The following is an 18,931-nucleotide window of genomic DNA, read 5'->3' as shown; positions in this document are numbered from 1 at the left end:
TAACTTCGAAGCGGGGGGTGTAGGTTCGATTTACCACATGAAATAAAACTGATAGTAGTTATACGTATCCATGTGACATAAGTACTTTTTAGATCACCAAATAATTATCTTTTTCTTATGTTAAAGTTGTCTAGATCTCGCCTGGTCTTTTGTTTTTTCTCAGGGCATAGTCAGAATTTTCAGAGAGGCTCGATGTAGAGTAGAGCAGGTCGAGTAGAAGCTTATGAATCGCCTCTGCTCCCTTCCCTTTCAACCTAGCTTTCCTGCCTGACCTTCTATCACTAACTGCTTAAGATTATCAAGCTACCTGAGAACAATGTGACCAAATTAGCTACAGTATAACAACTTAAAGGGCCTTGTATGCAAGGTAGCGTAGACATACAAAATTCTGAATTTGGTACACCATGCAGTGACCCGCAGTCATATGCAGCTGCCGTTGGCCTGTTTAAAACAGCTACTTTTATGTGCAAATACACAGAATTCATTATTAAAATCTAGATTAGTCGTGCATACCAAGGCTCTGTACTAATTTATCAGACTATACCTAATGATTTTTACTTAGCATACCAATTAACCATGGAATGGGCGAAGGTCAAAGGAAGGCTCCAACAAGATTGGCGGGCGACATCGTTGAATGTGTAGGGTTGCAATCGATGAGACAAGTGCAGTATCGTATCAATTGGCGTACTGAGGGGGAGGCCTATATTCAACAGTGGGAGGAAAAGGGCTGATTAGATAGATAGATATCAAATAACTGAATCTTTAAGAACCTGACAAATTACACGTGAGTCGACACGTGCAGGTTTTAGTTTATTGTTGGACCTTCACAAAAATCTATTCTTTAGCCAGTAGGCAATGAAATATTTTTCAAATAAATATTATATCAGGTGTACAAACCTCAAAGAAGAGGTTAAATAAATATGTTTTTTCACGTGAAAATTGTATCGTGTTATTTCGTAAAGGGGTGTGATTATTTGCCGAAACAGATTTTTGACAAGTTACTTTTAAGTTATTTTTTTAATAATTAAGAATTTTATTTCAAAAATAAAAATTTTAAACAAAATAATGTATCTTTTAAAAATTTATATATATTGAAACATTTAAATTTATTATTCTAGTCACTTACGACTACTAGGGGTACTTGAGACCCTTCGTAAAGCACTTCCAATTTGTTTACCTACTTGAATAGTATGTAGGTATGTAATGTTTTTAAATGCTATAGAACAACTCACACACGGTCATTTTGATACCAAACTAAGCAGAGCTTGTACTATGGTAACCAAATAACTGATAACTATACTTATATACTTACTCCTAAATACATACTTATATAGATACATTAACATCCAGGTTCAGAACAAATACTCGTGCTCATCACACAAAGTTTTGTCCTGGGTAGAATTCGAACCCACCACACGCGGCGCTTCGGTTATTGCGGCGAGGTGACCACTTTAACCACTGCGCCAAACGTGCAGTTAAATGTTACCAAATTAATCTTAAGCCGAAAACCACCTAAGCCGATAGCCGACCAAATAACCGACAACATTGTCCAAATTGAATGACGTCAAATCATAGTAATTTAAATAAACAAATTTGTTTAACATTTTGTTTTGTCTCAGCAGGTGTGATTTAGATACAAACTGTATAAAAGTCTCGGTACAGTTATGTTTGACAAAGTACTTGGTAGCTAGTAACCGTCCAGGTAACTAACTTACCATGTATTTTTTAAGAATTCTTCTCGTTGCCGTTTTGGCTCCAGCATTCGTGAATACCCTGTCTTATGGTAAGAATTTAACTACTTTATTATGGTTCTCTGGCTTCTAGCCCTATGGAAAAAAGTGTGTTTTATGTTTGTATTAGAGTTTTCCTAAATATCCTATAATCATAATAGTCTTTTTATGTATTAAGCGTAATTATTCGTTACTTCTTCGGCTGTTCCAAATACTGATTTCTGATCTCGCGTGTCTTTTTACCAGTTATCGATTTATCGCACTGTCGAACTTAATAGGTACTTAGATTTAGGATATCTGAATAATTAATGTGCTTTTAATCAAAATTCAACCAATAAATATTACGATACGTTGCTATAAAATAAAATAGTGCGGGAAGAATGGAAGAATAAACTTGTTAACTTAATTAGTAAGACAAAAGTAAAACTTAAGTAGGGAGGTAGTTAAGGGTATTGAATTTGTTTTTACTTTTAAAACTTCAAAACTTCATCATTGTTATGTTTAATTTGTATTTTTACAGCGGGATGCGATGGCGACATTAACGCATTTATGTCTGACTGCAGTAACACTTGCACACAAAATTGCGACATTAACAGAATGTGCATAGCTGCATGCGAGCGAGGATGTTCTTGCAGAGACGACTGGGTATTTGATGACAACGTAGGAAAATGTGTACCGAGAGAACAGTGTAGCAACAGATGTAAGAAGTCTTTTCGTAAATATTATTTTATTGTATTTATAACGTTATTACGTATTACGTAGGTATAAAAATATGAGGACCTCCTGGGCGCTATGGGGGTGACATCTCATTCGATGCATAAATACTTTCTTCAATGTCTGGTTGTAGGTACTTTGTGTCCATTATTTCATTTGATGTTTGTTAATTAAAGTATGTCTGTATGTCGCAATAACCGTAGCGCCGCGTGTGGTGGGTTCGAATCGTCGTTGTGATGGGCACAAGTTCTTGTTCTGAGCCTGTGTGTTAATGTATCTTTATAAGTATGTATTTAGAACTATATAAGTAAGTTTATCAGTTATTTGGTTACCATAGTACAAGCTCTGCTTAGTTTCGAATCAAATGACCGTGTGTGAGTTGTCCAATAATATTTATTTATTTATTTAACACGAGACGGTTTGCCCAAGACTTCAGCTGCTGTCTAAAGTTAGAATAGTTGTAGTACTCTCATAGTTTTATTTTCACGTTTATATTCTTACAGATCCAATCCCTGATGTTCGTCCGGTGCCAGCTCCATCACCATATCCCGTTCCATCGCCATCAGTAGAATGCAATGGCGACATGAACGCGTATCCATCAGAATGTAGCAACACTTGCACAGAGAACTGCGACACTAACAGAATGTGTGCGGCAGTATGTGTTACTGGATGCTCCTGCAAGAACAACTTCGTATATGATGATAATTTAGGAAGATGTGTGCTGAATGGACAATGTACCAATAGATGTTAGTATATTAATAATACCTAATATGTTCATGATCTTTAATATTCTGTGTAACATTTTGGTTAGATAGTGCTTACATGAATTGTTTTTTTTTTGTTGCAGCACCGCGACCAGTACCGATTCCGGCCCCACGTCCCATTCCAGGCCCTGCCCCACGCCCCATTCCAGCGCCACTACCAAGGCCTATTCCATCGCCAGCACCTCGTCCCATTCCTGGTCCAGCACCACGACCAGTACCAATCCCAGGACCACGACCAGTGCCCGGTCCAGCACCGCGTCCCATTCCTAGTCCAGCCCCACGCCCCATTCCGGCGCCAATGCCAAGACCTATTCCAGCGCCAGCCCCACGACCGGTACCAATTCCAGAGCCACGACCCGTTCCAATCCCAGAACCACGTCCCATTCCTAGTCCAGCCCCAAGACCCATTCCTGCTCCGGCCCCACGCCCTATTCCAGCGCCAGCACCAAGGCCTATTTCAGAACCAGCACCTCGTCCCATTCCTGGTCCAGCACCAAGGCCAATTCCCGCGCCAGTACCAAGGCCTATTCCAGAACCAGCACCTCGTCCCATTCCTGGTCCAGCCCCACGCCCAGTACCAATTCCAGCACCACGACCCGTTCCAATCCCAGAACCACGTCCCATACCAGGTCCTGCCCCACGCCCCATTCCAGCTCCAGTCCCACGTCCCATTCCAGCTCCGGCGCCTCGTCCCATTCCAGCGCCGGCACCACGACCCATTCCAGAACCTCGTCCGATTCCACCACCTCGCCCAATTCCAGGTCCTAGGGGTTGCAACGGTGACGTGAACGCGTATCCGTCAGAATGTAGCAACACTTGTACCCAGAATTGTGATAGTAGTAATAAACTGTGTGCAGCGGTATGTACTCCTGGATGTTCCTGCAAAGATAACTTCCGATTTGATGATAATCTAGGAAGATGTGTACCACCACAACAGTGTCGCAATACTTGTAAGTAGACAACACAATTAGTTACAAAGTAATTTGAGTTTCGTTATATCAAAAAAATGGGAGAGATAGCAGCTATTTTACGCTTTTTCCAATGAATAAGTAATTTCGGATTCGATTATAAATCTGTTTTTCCTGTTTGGCTTAGTTATATGTTTATCTTTAAACTCAATAATTATTCGGTTACATTAACGATTTTACACTTTTAGTCCCACCTCCGTCTCCACCTCAACCACAAGAATGCAATGGCGACGTGAACGCGTATCCGTCAGAATGTAGCAACATTTGCATCCAGAATTGCGACAGTAGTAATAAACTATGTACAACTGAATGTATCGCTGGATGTTCCTGCAAGAATAACTTCCTGTTTGATGACAATCTAGGAAGATGTGTATCTGCACAACAGTGTCGCAATTCTTGTAAGTAGAAATAACACATGTTAGACTTTAAAAACTGATTTGCTTCCTCTTTGAAAAACCCTATACTGTAGACTTGAGGAAAACTTCTGCAGGAAGTTGATTCCACAGTTATATTGGTGTTAATGTTTAGTCAATGCTTTTAGTTCCTCCGCCGTCCCCGCCTCAGCCACAAGGATGCAATGGCGACGTGAACGCGTATCCGTCAGAATGTAGCAACACTTGTACCCAGAACTGCGATAGTAGCAACAAACTATGTACAACTGAATGTATCGCTGGGTGTTCCTGCAAGAACAACTACCTGTTTGATGAAAATCTAGGAAGATGTGTACCAGCACGCCAGTGTCGCAATACTTGTGAGTAGTAACAAATAAAAAAAGTATTCGTTTCTTTTGTACCCTCCACACTTCAACATTACGCGTTCTTACTAACATCAGTAGTGGCAGACTACTCGGGGGTGTGAGGAGCGACCCACCCCGAGCCTCTGAACATCTATAGACTAAGGAACTTAGGAAGCTTCCAAGAATCGTAGCCCTTACACTTTAATATACCGGTTAACTGACTGCACCTTATTCAGGTTTTCCGCCTCTGGCCTAAAACGATCTTAGTAAACCACAGACATACTACAGTTTACATTTCAATTTTGCTTTAGCTTCCGCATACTGCTTTCATACTATTATCATATTCAAATCTCCAGTTTCCTTCAATCACGTTTCTATTTACAGTTCCTCCGGCCCCACCAGCAACATGTGGCGAGAACGCCTATCCCTCAGATTGTAGCAACACTTGCACACAAAACTGTAACACAGGAAAGTCTTGTACGTTGAGTTGTAATACTGGGTGCTCCTGCAAAAACAACTACCTGTTCGATGATTATCTTGGGAAATGTGTTGAGCCTAGACAATGCAGCAATTTGTAAGTATATATTACATTTCGTATTTAACATCTACAACTATACTACACTTACTATTTAAATTATTTTAAACCTATTGCTTACTAATTTAAAAGATTCACTTTTGTGCCTAGGGTGTATGTGTATTTCTCCAGAACTGAGAACAGTAAACACATTTGAGAGCTATGGTGCCCCTTTTTTCATTAGACCATTTTTTTTCCGTATATTTATAGCTATTAACTTTTGTTTTTTTTTTTTGTTACAGTGTCGAAGACGGTGCGTTCTACCTATAATAAGTGTATTTTGAATTATTTTTATACTGTGACTTTAATAATTTTAATATAAAATAAAAAAATATGTTATTTTTGCCTTACAAAATATGAAATGTATCTAGGTAACTGGAGAAGTCACGACCTTGCTTATAAGCAGGAACGTCTTAAGGCAGCATAGGTTTCTGTAAAAGAAATAAAGAATAATAAAAAGCACTGTATTTATTTTCGCTACCTCATTTTAAAGTTAAACACAGAACATAAATGATACCATGGAATTTATGTTCGGTTTTTCCTTAATGACAGTTTTCACACAAATATCACGTTTGTAGTTTCGAAGCCAATCACTCTTATATTAATTTTTGAAGTCTCTATTAGCTGTAATAGGTAGCGGCAACAGAAATACCAAGATCATCTGTCAAATTTGTCCCGTTTTTGGCCTTTGGGTACTGAATTTTACAAAGTGCCCTTCGAAGATTACCGTTTTTAGTTTTACACGTGTTTCTATGACAATTCGTATAAAAGTAAACAGTTAGAGGTGATTTCAAGTAATTAAACCTAACATAAAAATCCCTCAACAACACCAAAACAAATATTTGAACAAATGTGCACAGTTTTGGTAACGGTTATGTATGACAGAGTTTTCACGTGATTATTATTTATTGTAGTGTAGGTAGGTCTGCTACTACTGGTCACGAGTTCTCGGGTTTGATTCCCAGATCGGGCAATGCGCAACTGCGTGAATCAAATTGCTGTTGGTTTCTTAATATTCTCAATAGTAGATAGGTATAGATGGGTACTGGTATCAATGAACTTTTTTATTTTCGTTGACCAGCACATGAAACTGCAAAAATTAAATTAAAAACCAAAATTCAATAGAAGGTATTAAAATATTAATGGCGTTCAAAACTTTTAAGTAAATTCCGTAACAAACGACTACTCATTCCTTCGCAGGTACTTTGAACTTGTTGTACCTATCTATGTAGCACGGGTGGAAGCACCTCAACTTATTTATTTATTTTTTTGGTTTGTTGCCACAGCTGCAAGTGTGGTATATAAGTCGTATTTTTTTGTCTAGGAAATTACTTTACAGCGAGACTTTAAGTACTTACTACTTAAACTAACGTCGATATAAAAGAAAAACATGTATTTTATCAAATTCTTTTTTATTGCCCTTCTGGCTATCGTCTTCGTAGAATCTGTGAATGGTGAGTAGAACTATCTAACCAACTGTTAATTTATTATAACACACATTGGAAAGTAAGAACTTCTAGATAGTCTGTTCCGGTTAGACAATGCCTCTGCTTCCTCTTTAATCTTAACTATTGACAATCGCGACCATTTACTTCAGATTGTCCTGAATTGACAAAGTTACAATTCAACGCCTTCTTAAGATTAAACGACGATGGAATCGACACCCTGCCCATTACCTGAGCTCATTTTCCATACATTTTCCCTAATATTATAGAAGACGCCTTGAAAATACGGTTTCCAAATACCTAAGTATCATATGTTGGAGTTATTTGTGTTTAGTGGCCGGAAAATTCTTATACATTACGATAAACAGCTTAGTATACTTTTGTTTACAGCGGGCTGTGAAGATATAAATGCCGACGAAGCAGACTGCGAAAGAATAAGTTGTAGACAGAACTGCAATAGTAACGCAGATACTTTTTGCACATCGGAGTGCACACGCGGCTGTGCGTGCCGTAACGACGATCTGTACAGTAATCGTCTACAAAGATGTGTTCCTCGTGATCAATGGTAAGTTGAGACCTTTTTTGTAAAGTGCCAATAAACTATCTGGTGTATAGTACCTACAGTACGTGTGAACATAGTACTTAGCTAGACAGTGCTGGCATCCTTTTGCGCAGTGGTTTGGTATCTACAATGTCTACATGGATACTTCTAATATACAAGAACTCTTATTGATTCTGACCAATGATTGCCACTCATTACTATTTCAGTTAATCGAGCATTCAGCAGTTTAAAGAACATACAACGCGTGCAGACCTAATCGATGTTCCAACATTATAAAAATATGACGTGATTTTGATTTGAATAAAAATTTAAATAATGATAATATTTATTATTTTAGCCCTATTCTATACCTTTCATTATTCAGATATACCTATTTCAGGATTCAGATCAGGCTCCACTACGATACGTCAATTTGACTTTGGGTTTCTGAACGAATTTCTCAACGTCACGATTATGTCAAACAAACTGTCTTTATCAAATGACATTATTCTTGTCAAAGCAATTCAACACGTGAATTCTGTTTTCGGAGTTAATTATTTATTTCGTTCCATGTATTAGTATAAATAATGAGTAAAATGTCTAAAAACATAAAGCATTTAGTGGTTGATACCACGGCATTCATTAAGGCAGCTGCCCTGCAGGATATTGCTGAAAATGTCTACACAATACAAGAGGTTATAGACGAAATTACGAACGACAGGCAACGCAAGAAACTCGTGGTACTTCCATACGACTTGATCGTCAAAGATGTGTTTACCGAGAACATTAAATTCATCACTGAATTCTCGAAAAAGACCGGAGACTACCCGAGTCTTTCTGCCACAGATATTAAAGTGATGGCGTTGACTTACCAACTGGAGAAAGAAAAGATCGGCACAGAACATCTTAAAACTGAACCGACCATGAATAAAATCGTCAAAGTAACGGGATTGGCTGGTCACAACTCTAACCCAAGTGAAAATATTGAAGAAACATCTGATGTAAATCAAGAAACTGGTGAAGTAAATACTGCTGTTAAAGGCCAAGAGGAAATAAACACTAAACAAGACAACTCACAGCCTGAACTTAACACAGAAACAGGAGAAGTACAAAACAGTCAAGAAAACAACAATAGTGATGAAGATGACGACAACATCGTAGAACAGATTAAAAACATGGACCTAAAAGATGAACAGGTTGATGACCTCATTGTCAAAGTGTCTGACGAGGAAGATGAGGAGTCAGAGAGTGAGGAAGACACAGACAGTGATGGTGGAGAATGGATAACACCAGGGAACTTAGCCAATAAGAAGAAAGAAATGGAACTGGGAGAATTTGAAGAGAAATCTGTAGAAGTAGCCTGTATCACATCAGACTTTGCAATGCAGAATGTACTCAAACAAATAGGAATGAATGTCACATCAATAGATGGACGTATCATCAGACAACTGCGGACATTTATTTTTCGTTGCACAACCTGTTTCAAAACTACAAGTGTAATGACCAAATTGTTTTGTCCAAAATGTGGTCACTCCACACTTAAAAAAGTTGGCGTGAGTATTGATGATGATGGCAATCAACATATTCATATAAATGGAAGGAAACCATTAACAGCTAGAGGTAAAAAGTTCAGTTTGCCAACGCCTAGAGGTGGGCAACATTTCCAGTATCCTATACTTACTGAAGACCAACATATTCATAAAAGGTTTGCTACTAAAATGGCTAGAGGCAAAACTAATGCCTTAGACCCTGATTACACAGCTGGATTTTCACCATTCGCAATGAGAGACGTAAACTCCAAATCTGCCGTTTTAGGAGTAAGAGCCAATAAACAAGACATCAAATATTGGATGAAAAACTATTCCAAAGGAAAGAAGAAGTGAACTTTATTATTTATATTTTGATTTGTAAATAGGTTACTTATGTATTAAATAATAAAACTACTTTTAATATAAAATATAATCTGTATTTCTTACATTTATGATACATTGTGTTTATAATGCCCTCTTATACATATAACAACAGTATAAATTGTACAGTAATAATTTTAGTATGTTTAGTTTTTGGACAGTTTCTGATCAATAAATTTGAACACAGACTGCATGCACGAATATGACGTCATTTCGTGTTTTTCATGACCTGAAAACAGAAAAAATCGTATTAGATGCAAATCCAAATTTTTTGGCCAAAACTACTGGATCAATAATAATGATATAACTTTGCTTGAGCACACAAAATGAATTAAATAAAATCAAAGTATGTGAAAGATTTTTTTTAGAATCTAGTAGATGCATATCAGTAAAATCTCACTATTACAATCTAAGTGATGGCAGAATACTTTCTTGAACTATTACTTACCAGCGGATAACCTGGGTATATCAAAATCTGGTGTGGTCATTGGTGTGTCCAGTGGTGACTGGCTGGAAATCCAGTTTCTAGCAACCTGCAAGATAAAGAAGAAGAACCATCATAAGAATCATGCCCTTTATAGCATGCAATAAATAAAAAAGAAAGTAAAAATTGTTGCATGTCTAGTTTACTCATTCTAAATTTGAGAATTGAAATACGAAGATAATTAATTATTCATACAGTTAATTTTGATGTCAATAATTTTTTTTTAATAGCTATTGATAAGCCACACATTTATACTGAAGATAGTGCTACTCTTTAAAACAACTCACCTCCTTTAAATACTTAGTCAATTTAATATTCGAATAAACATGTACAGAATCTGTAAACGCAATAGCTTTCACTCGTTTCTCAAATTCTTTCTTCAATTGATCTGCTAACGCCACAGTTAAAACTCCGCCATAACTATGAGCAACAATTGCTATAGACTCAGCCTTTGCTTTCTTAACATATGTTTTCCAAACGTAACTGGTGTGTTCCTCTCCCGTACTACTGTTTGTTATCTTCTGACCGTTGGGAAGATAGTTATCGTTTGGATTTAAGACAAGTACTCCATAATCTTTGGATAGTGCGTATTTGATGTATGGTATTTGGGTTCCCATGTCTATATTGTCATTGATTATGAGCCTGTAAACATGGATTTAAACAGATGTTAGATATTGTTGGACTCGAAGCCGAACCCCTCTTGTTTGTGATGAGACTCGCCCAGCAGTGGGACAGTCATTGTTAATTGTAAATAATTTACTTGTATTTTGGACTAAGCACTTAACTATAAGACATTACAGGTATAATTTTAAAGTTGAGCTCACAAACACACCATTTATACAATGATGTACGACTAATTGCAATCAAAGAGGTTGAAACTTACATTAATAACAGTATTTTATGCTGTGCTGTAACAAGGACTATAATATTAGAAATACTTACGATCTAGCCCACTGTCCTGGTCTTACAGCACCAGATCCTTGAATTAAAATAACCAAAACATCTTTCTTATCATAATCTTCTGACGCATAAATAAATGTGGCTTTTTTTGAGTCCTTTGGCACTGGTAACCTCGTGAACTTATATTCTGTTTCTAATAAGTGGTAAATGTACTCTGTGACTGCGTTACCAAGCTCTTCGTAATGTGCTTGACATTCTTGATGCTGGTTGCTTACGTTAAACTGAAATGGTTCATCAGTCGGCTGCCCGTTTGCATCTATTTTTCGAAGTTGACCATCTAGGAGCATAGAATTTTTAATTATAATTATGTTTAATAGTATTGCGTTACGTAGTACTAGGTAAGTAACAATTTTACTAAAATATGTTGTATTATTATTAAAATTATTTCTTGTACAGAATTGATAAATGTACCCACTCTGTTCAAAACTAAAACTAACTATGGTAACCTTAGTAACAAGAATAATTTCTCTAAATACTATGAGTCAATACAACGTACAAATTAAATAGGATTTCTTACAAGGCCACTTAAACTCTTGACCTTTTGAACTACGAAATCTGATAGCTGATAAAGTATATTGTGTTTACCGGTATTAAAGGCGTATCCCAAATCTTTCATAGTTTTAACTGCGTCCATTTTCTCCAATCGAGGCTCACAGTAAGACCGATCAGAAGCTCGTGACCAAATTCGTTTTGATATTGCCAAGGAAACTCGAAATCGGCCAAAAATTTTGTTTGACATAGGAAAAACTGAGATTGCACAATGGAAAACTTGTAGTCATATAGTTCAGTTGAAACAACCTAGTACAACAACTTAGAGTTATCTATTGTAAAAGCAAAACTCTAATAAAAATAAACAAAATAATTCAAACAACTATTGTGCTATGATTTATTTGACAGCTTACGGCTAACAACGTTTAGAAATTAAACACCCAATACCATGGCACGATCAAAAATATTTTTCCCATTATTCTAGTGGTTGGAACTGCCTATAGTAAATTGAACAATAAACAAATTTTTCGGAGTAACTAAATTTTGATTTAAAATACCTATTTTATTAAAACTATGACCTTCACATGAATAAATGTTCGAAATGTGAGCTGGAACGCATTTTATAGTTTCTGAACGATATATTGCAAAGAGGTATGAACTATGAGGGATAGGTCTGTACTCTGTACCTACCTATGGCTGAGATTTATTGATCTGTCCGATGCATTATGTATGCACTTCATAAACTAGGTAGTTGGCTTGTAGGATTGCGTACCTGACTACTCGTAGAATCAACCCAGTATGAAAAAGACCTATAATTTATGCTAAAATTAAGTTGTATACATTTTTTGAATTTTCACTTATAAAATATAATTTGATAAGCCAGAAGACATCAGCAAATTCTTAGAACGCGTACGAAGCGGTGAAGTAGAGGAGGCCTTAACCGAAAATGGATAGTGATGAATTAAATAGATAAATAGACAGAATATAATTATTTAATGTTATCAATTTAAACATTAAAAATCACACAGCAACAGTCCAGTGAGGGTAGTTCGAAATTGTCGATGACATAATATACAACATTCATAACACTGGTTTGCATTCATACATTGAAAATACATACATAAAAATTATACCTTAATTCTATATAAATAAGTGAAATAAATCACAGTTTATACAATTATTAAAACAATTAATTTAATATACAGAAATGCATTTAATCGTTGTACCAGTCTAAGAATAGTAGGCTGAATGACATGACTAGAAGAAAGAAGAGAACATAGACTCGGAGGCCGGCATTCCTCTGAATAGCTTGCTTTATTTGTTCATTGGCATCTTTAACATTCTCTGTGGCACCAACTACTGTTGTTGATATTCTATCTATGTCTTGTTCTTGTTGAAGAACCTGGAAAGTTTAAATAAATTATTTAATTACTGTACAAGATCTGATAGAATATTTAGACTAGGCATACATGGTGTTCGATGGAGGGAATAATTTTAAATATTGAAGATAAATTGTTTACTAAAAGGAAACATACTTTAAATTTTAAAAATTACTGAATGCAAAGGTTTTTGATAAACAGTCTTTCGGGAATCAAACTATCCCATTAAAGACATAATCAAATATGTATAAGGTAGATTTAAACTAAAATTTACATACCTTTTCAGTAAATATTTCCTGTAACTCAGCAATATGTAGTACTTTGCTCTCAATCACTTTCACTTCTTCCTGCATACTGTTGAGTTCATTCAGAAGCTGTGAGTTTTCAGATTCAAACATCTGTAGTTCCTCAGCACTAAGTTCTTCATCAGCTAGGACGGCCACTTCATTCTCTGATAAATCCATCTTCTTAACATTGTCTGTCTCTTCTGCTTCAATCTCACTCTCAAGTTTCTTAATTGCTGACACATTCTCTATAATTAATGAATTTGGAATGCTTGGTTTAGCGTTCGTGAGCTCCAGTCGAGACAACTTGCGCATATCTAGAGCCCTCTTCACTCGTAAGGCCTTTAATTCACTGTGAATTTTGCATACAGCCTTCAAATACATGTCTATTAAGTCTGCCACTGCTTCCATGTACTCTCTGACCTGTGGAGCCGCCGCAATTTTACGGTTGTCGTTCCTAAACTCTTTCAGAAGATGCGAACATGTATTGATTATTCTTTGAGCTCCCGTGTCTATCTGATCACGCTCAACGTCAGTCATTTCATCCTCAGCGGCCACATTATTGAAGAAGCTTAAGTACCTCTCACGATGCTCCAACAGAAAGTCCCGTAACCTGGTGATTTGTGATGTTATATCCCTCGCTGTGATCATGAAAGCTGTTTTGGGCTTTGATCTAAGTATGCGCTGTTTATCTTCACTGGTCGGACTCTGTATGCCAAAGGCTTTGTTCCGAGTCTTCACAGTTTTGATACATGCCTTAAATAATGGAGTAATATCCATTTTAAAGGCCTGTTTCTTATTCAAATCGGGGAGAAACTATACCAAACTATACAAACTTACACGTTCACAGCTGTTGTTGTAGGTATTGACAAAAGTGACATTGACATCTGTAATTTTGTTTGGATATGCGTCCAAAATGAGAACCATTCATGCTATAGATTATAAGTATATTTGACGCTGAGCTCTGGAACGTTCTGTCTGTGTTGTTTTTCTTTTTAACTGTCATTGTCTGTGGATTGACTGGATTGGATTGTGTGTGAATGTAGAAAACATTCAGCAGAAAAATAGTGTATTTCATCAACTTTCATTGTTTTATTTTACAAAATACGATAAATTTAAGCGGTAAATATAAGCAAAATCAAAAATGGGATCGACTGCTGATAATAGAAATCAAATCCGTCACTCTATTCCTATTGATATTTTAGATGACCTATGCAGGTAGGTTGCATATTTTGTACGTAATAGGAAAATAATGAGATTTCTTTTGTCTTTCGTGGATGCTTTTCGAAGTTTCTATTTTACAACGTTATATTGTCTTGGGTTTATGTAAGAATATGTAGGTTATTGCTCGTTTTTCTGAATGTTGAAGTTATAGTTATGTAGGTGATTGTTTGCACTATCTCATTACTCAACATTACAAGATAAAAACATTGTATTGCACTTATAAATAAAAGTAGACACTTCAACAGCATATACACTGTTTGAAAAGTTTCCTCTACTATCTACTGCAGATACCAAATAAATGTTTTTTTTCTTTTGTTTACATACCAATATGATTTTACTTTTTAACTTACTTCTAAAAAAATGTGCTATAGTTTTTTATTGTCTTTAAACTAGTCTTGAAGGCCATAGAGCTGCCGTCTTCCATAAAATTTGAATGTAGTAGAAAACTTTGATACTATTAAAAATGGCCAAAAATTCCTTCCTAAAGGCTTGTGTACAACAAACATATTGTTCATCAATATTCATCATTAAAGTTCAGTATACAAATATAAACCTAAATCTCAGCATTGCCATCAGCATAGTTGTTATTTTTAGTTGACAAAGTTTATTCAGTTGTTTTCATGACAAAGTGGAACAAACATACACATTTTATAAAATACTAGCTGACTTGCACAACTTCGCTTGCGTCCAATGAGAGAGAATGGGTGACATTTTTCCCCGTTTTTGTAATATAAATTACTGGTACTCTGCTCCTTTTGGTCGTATTGTGATGATATATAGCCTATGTCCTTTCTCAGGTATCAAAATATCTCCATACCAAATTTCATGCAAATTGGTTCTGTAGTTTAGGCGTGATTGAGTAGCAGACAGACAGACAGAGTTACTTTCGCATTTATAATATTAGTATGGATATTCTTACATAAAATCAAGCCTACATCCCAAAGGGTTATGCAAAGACCAGAGAAAGCCTCTAAGTACAATCCTTACATACTTCCCTTGCTTCATTCACATCCATACATCTTGTCAAACCTTTTATATAGTTTTACCAACTAATCTTATTCAATTATGTTGCAGTCGCTTCATAATCAACTTGCCGCCAGAAGACAGGGGGAACCTGGTCAGGATATGTTTCCAGATTGAGCTGGCACATTGGTTCTATTTAGACTATTACTGCACTGATGAGACCACCAGACTACATCCATGTGGTATTAGGGAGTTTGCGGCACACATTTTTCAAGTAAGTTAATCTACCTGAAAATTAAATATTTGTGGCAGTAGTGATAGGTTCTGGGTTCAATGTGATGCAATAAATAAAGGAGGAAGATATTTTTTTGTATTATATAACATCAGTTTTTGTGTAGTTAGTTAAATTAATATTGTAAATTCTTGTAAGATTCTAATTGTAAGATACAAGAATTATTTTTGAAGTCTAAGTTACATATTTTCCGCATTATCTTTTTATGAATTAATAAATAATTAATTAAGGTTTGTAGTTTGTAACTAAGAGACCATTTAAGCAATCAGTCTAATGTTATTCAGTGTTCTTTATCATCAATTGATGTTGTCTTATTTAAACTGTTATATGATAATCTAAAGAGGCCATTAATGTTATCATCAAACATTTTCATTGTAACAACACAAAAGCTTACTTATAAATGAAAGAATCCAGCCCTGTTAGCCTCCCATGCAACATTTTAATAGAAAGTATGATTGACTGTTTCAAATGATAAATACAGCCCAATATTTAAGAACTCGATTAATTCTCTGATGAAGAATTGTCTCTTTTCTCTTAATTGAGGCTCTCAATACTGAGGATTGTGGTCACTGGAACCTTTTTAACAAATCATTTGTCATTAATTCATACCTAAAGTAGCACTCAATAACTGGTACAATCTGTATGAGTGGTTGCCAACTTTTACTTGCTCAAATCATCGCATTAGCAACCAGCTAAGCAAATGTCTGATGACGTTATGCTATAGCATTCTCTCTTGAGGAGCTTGTGGCTTAGTTAATAACAGCCGCGCGGGTCGATGTCTGAGGTTAAGCCACGATTGCCCAGGTTGTTTTGTGGATGGGATCTTATACATATCGAGTTCCTCCGTGTTTCGGAAGGCGCGTTAAATTGTGGGTCCCGGCAGTCATTTTCGAAGTTCCTTGACAGTTGTTAAAACAGTAGTCAGAAGCTTGAAAGTCTGACAACCAGCCTTACCGAAGGGTATCGTGGTATGTCCCAGGTCACTGGGTTGTGAAGGTCAGATAGGCAGTCGCTCCATGTAAAACACTGGTATCCAGCTGCTTCCGGTGAGACTGGAAGCCGACTCCAACACAGTTTGGAAGAAATACTAAGCTGATATATTCTCTCTCGTTCTCCAGCATGTACCGCAGCTCCGCGAGCACGTGAGCAGCCTCGACGCAGTCCTAGACAACTGGCGCGAGTACAAGCTGACCGTGCCCACGTACGGCGCCATACTGCTGGACACGGAACTGACGCATGTGTTGCTCGTACAGTCTTACTGGACCAAGGCGTCCTGGGGCTTCCCTAAAGGCAAGGTTAATGAGGATGAGGAGCCTTGGAAGTGTGCCGCTAGAGAGGTGAGCATTGAAAAATTTTTTTTTTTTTTGTGTTACTGTATTGTTAAATTTATGTAAAATGTGTAAAAACTAACCTAGCCACGGTCGATGTAATTCGATCGAAACGTCGGATAAACAAATAACGTATCCTAATTTTCAATCTGACTAACTATCTAACCTTTAATTTTCAATCGCGTTAAAAACTAGAGTTCTAGATCTTGGTTAAGATGGTTATCAAACAGATGTGAAGTCTTGGATTCGATCCCTAAACTGTGTTGTTTGTAAAATGACATGCCATGGCTGCTTTAGTAGTTGCCTTTCCTGGGCATTTTATTTAAAAAATAAATAAGTAATAAGGTTACGTTTTGTTTGCGACAGGGTCTTGATTTGTTAAGTTGTTCTACTTGACCTAACCTACTAACCTACTTGATTTGTTGATCGATGTTATTTCATTAATTTCAGGTATTAGAAGAGACAGGCTTCGACATCAGCAAGTTGATAAACAAGAACGACTACATAGAAGCAATAATACACGAACAAATAGTCCGCCTATATATTATTGGATACATTCCTAGAGATACTAAATTCCAACCGCGCACAAGGAACGAAATAAAAGCCTGTGAGTGGTTCCCACTGGCCGATCTCCCTGCTAATAAGAAAGACATGACCCCCAAAGTCAAAATGGGAGTCAGTCCAAATGCCTTCTTCATGGTGCTACCGTTTGTGAAACGCATGAGACGATGGGTGTCTGAGAGGCACTCGAAAGTGTTCACAAACACAAGAAGGACCCGTCACAAATCTATGGGAGATATCGAGTCGTCTACTACTAAGAATAAGGCTAAGTCAATCTCGCAAGGGTTGCAGAATGAGATACAGGAGTATCAGCAACTGAACAATTCTGTGCCGAAACAGTTTAAAGCGCATGGAAACGGTCACAATAATAATTATGTGAATAACCATGGGAATGGCCACGCTAATAACCACGGGAATCATGGAAACGGCCATGCCAATAATCTGAGCAATGGGCACGGTAACGGACACGGCAGCGGCCATGGGAACAACCCTGGCAATGGGCACGGCAGCGGCCATGGGAATAATCCCGCTAACGGTCACGGAAGCGGCCATGGGAACAACCCTGCTAACGGTCACGGAAGCGGCCATGGGAACAATCCTGGTAACGGTCACGGCAGCGGACACGGGAATAACCCTGGGAATGGACATGGCAGTGGCCACGGGAATAACGGCAACCACCCCAACGGTCATGGAAACAACCATCCCCAAAGCAGCTCGACTAAAAACACTCCAAACCCGAGCGGATCCAGGAAGGAGAGGAAAATTACTAAACGTCAATTATTTACCCCACAGAATACTCACACAAATAACTTCTCTCCCGTACAAAAAGACTCGAGTCCCAACGTCGAATCTCAAGATGAAAATAACACGTTCTTCAATTTCGTAGCTCCGTCGTGGGCCAACTTCAAATTTGACCGACGAGCGATCCTTGATTGCCTCACTTGAAATGAACCGGTACAAGTTTGGTACAAATTCTAGCACTCGTTGATTCTCAACATTGTATTTGACATGTTTGTAATTATATTACAAAGCAGGTATATTGTTGTTTTATTTGCCATACTCGTAGACCTACCGACTCTTGAGTTAAAATGTATTTAACAAATCATAATATCATATTGTATCCATCTGTACTTTAAAACGAATATTTTCCCACACAAGTATCCACACTTGTAACTGAAGAATCAAAAATTAACATAGATTTACACATAAGATGTTTTTTAGTACGGGAAACCTTTTCACGCAGACGAAGTCGCGGGTAGGAGCTAGTTTAACATAGCATGTTCAAATTAATGAATAGATTGTTTCTAGTACGTGCATAAGTTATTTATGCTGTCAGGATGTCCCGATTCCGGCGCAGTAGCAATCTGTTATAAAGTTATAATATAATCTGCATAAATATCAAGGGAGAAAGGAATTTCTCATTACATAACAAAACTACATGCTAATTTCGAAGTTAAGAGCATAACAATAGGGTGGAATTTGCTTTAACTTTAGTTACCTAGGAGTAAATTGTGAAGATTTATGTCCTTCGGGTTGACAGGTCACTGCGCAATGTCTGCCGGCGCGTGCTCCTTATCTAGGGTTA

General features: G+C 37.1%; 5 protein-coding genes across 6 annotated transcripts; 3 read left to right on the top strand and 2 right to left on the bottom strand.

Annotated features, from left to right (window-relative positions):
* The first annotated feature begins 1,667 nt into the window (after positions 1-1,667).
* LOC142978905 (uncharacterized) lies at positions 1,668-5,957 on the top strand. Of its 2 annotated transcripts, XM_076123514.1 has the most exons (8): positions 1,668-1,783; positions 2,251-2,430; positions 2,948-3,190; positions 3,292-4,158; positions 4,365-4,574; positions 4,718-4,927; positions 5,297-5,486; positions 5,729-5,957. In XM_076123514.1, exons 1-8 carry the CDS (start codon positions 1,717-1,719, stop codon positions 5,754-5,756), a joined length of 1,995 nt encoding a protein of 664 aa, XP_075979629.1. In that variant the 5' UTR covers positions 1,668-1,716; the 3' UTR covers positions 5,757-5,957. The 2 variants fall into 2 exon arrangements, with proteins under 2 accessions (XP_075979629.1, XP_075979630.1); XM_076123515.1 differs by lacking the exon at positions 4,718-4,927.
* A 2,008-nt stretch (positions 5,958-7,965) lies between these two features.
* LOC142978813 (RNA-binding protein NOB1) lies at positions 7,966-9,440 on the top strand. The gene has a single exon (XM_076123396.1). It carries the CDS (start codon positions 8,060-8,062, stop codon positions 9,353-9,355), a length of 1,296 nt encoding a protein of 431 aa, XP_075979511.1. The 5' UTR covers positions 7,966-8,059; the 3' UTR covers positions 9,356-9,440.
* Positions 9,430-11,748, bottom strand: LOC142978814 (FAM172 family protein homolog CG10038). The gene is made up of 5 exons (XM_076123397.1): positions 11,412-11,748; positions 10,809-11,103; positions 10,154-10,508; positions 9,831-9,915; positions 9,430-9,611 (listed from the first exon to the last, which is right to left on the bottom strand). Exons 1-5 carry the CDS (start codon positions 11,563-11,565, stop codon positions 9,529-9,531), a joined length of 972 nt encoding a protein of 323 aa, XP_075979512.1. The 5' UTR covers positions 11,566-11,748; the 3' UTR covers positions 9,430-9,528.
* Positions 11,749-12,291: 543 nt separating this feature from the next.
* Positions 12,292-13,846, bottom strand: Syx18 (syntaxin 18). The gene is made up of 2 exons (XM_076123631.1): positions 12,973-13,846; positions 12,292-12,717 (listed from the first exon to the last, which is right to left on the bottom strand). Exons 1-2 carry the CDS (start codon positions 13,756-13,758, stop codon positions 12,529-12,531), a joined length of 975 nt encoding a protein of 324 aa, XP_075979746.1. The 5' UTR covers positions 13,759-13,846; the 3' UTR covers positions 12,292-12,528.
* A 129-nt stretch (positions 13,847-13,975) lies between these two features.
* Positions 13,976-18,383, top strand: LOC142978858 (uncharacterized). Its single transcript, XM_076123455.1, has 4 exons — positions 13,976-14,196; positions 15,277-15,439; positions 16,576-16,794; positions 17,236-18,383. Exons 1-4 carry the CDS (start codon positions 14,123-14,125, stop codon positions 18,289-18,291), a joined length of 1,512 nt encoding a protein of 503 aa, XP_075979570.1. The 5' UTR covers positions 13,976-14,122; the 3' UTR covers positions 18,292-18,383.
* Positions 18,384-18,931: the final 548 nt, after the last annotated feature.

This window comes from Anticarsia gemmatalis, chromosome 15 (assembly GCF_050436995.1).
Source record: "Anticarsia gemmatalis isolate Benzon Research Colony breed Stoneville strain chromosome 15, ilAntGemm2 primary, whole genome shotgun sequence".
Classification (NCBI taxonomy): Eukaryota; Metazoa; Arthropoda; class Insecta; order Lepidoptera; family Erebidae; genus Anticarsia; species Anticarsia gemmatalis.
Note: the sequence above shows the minus strand (reverse complement) of the source record. Positions and strands in the feature narration are given on the sequence as shown.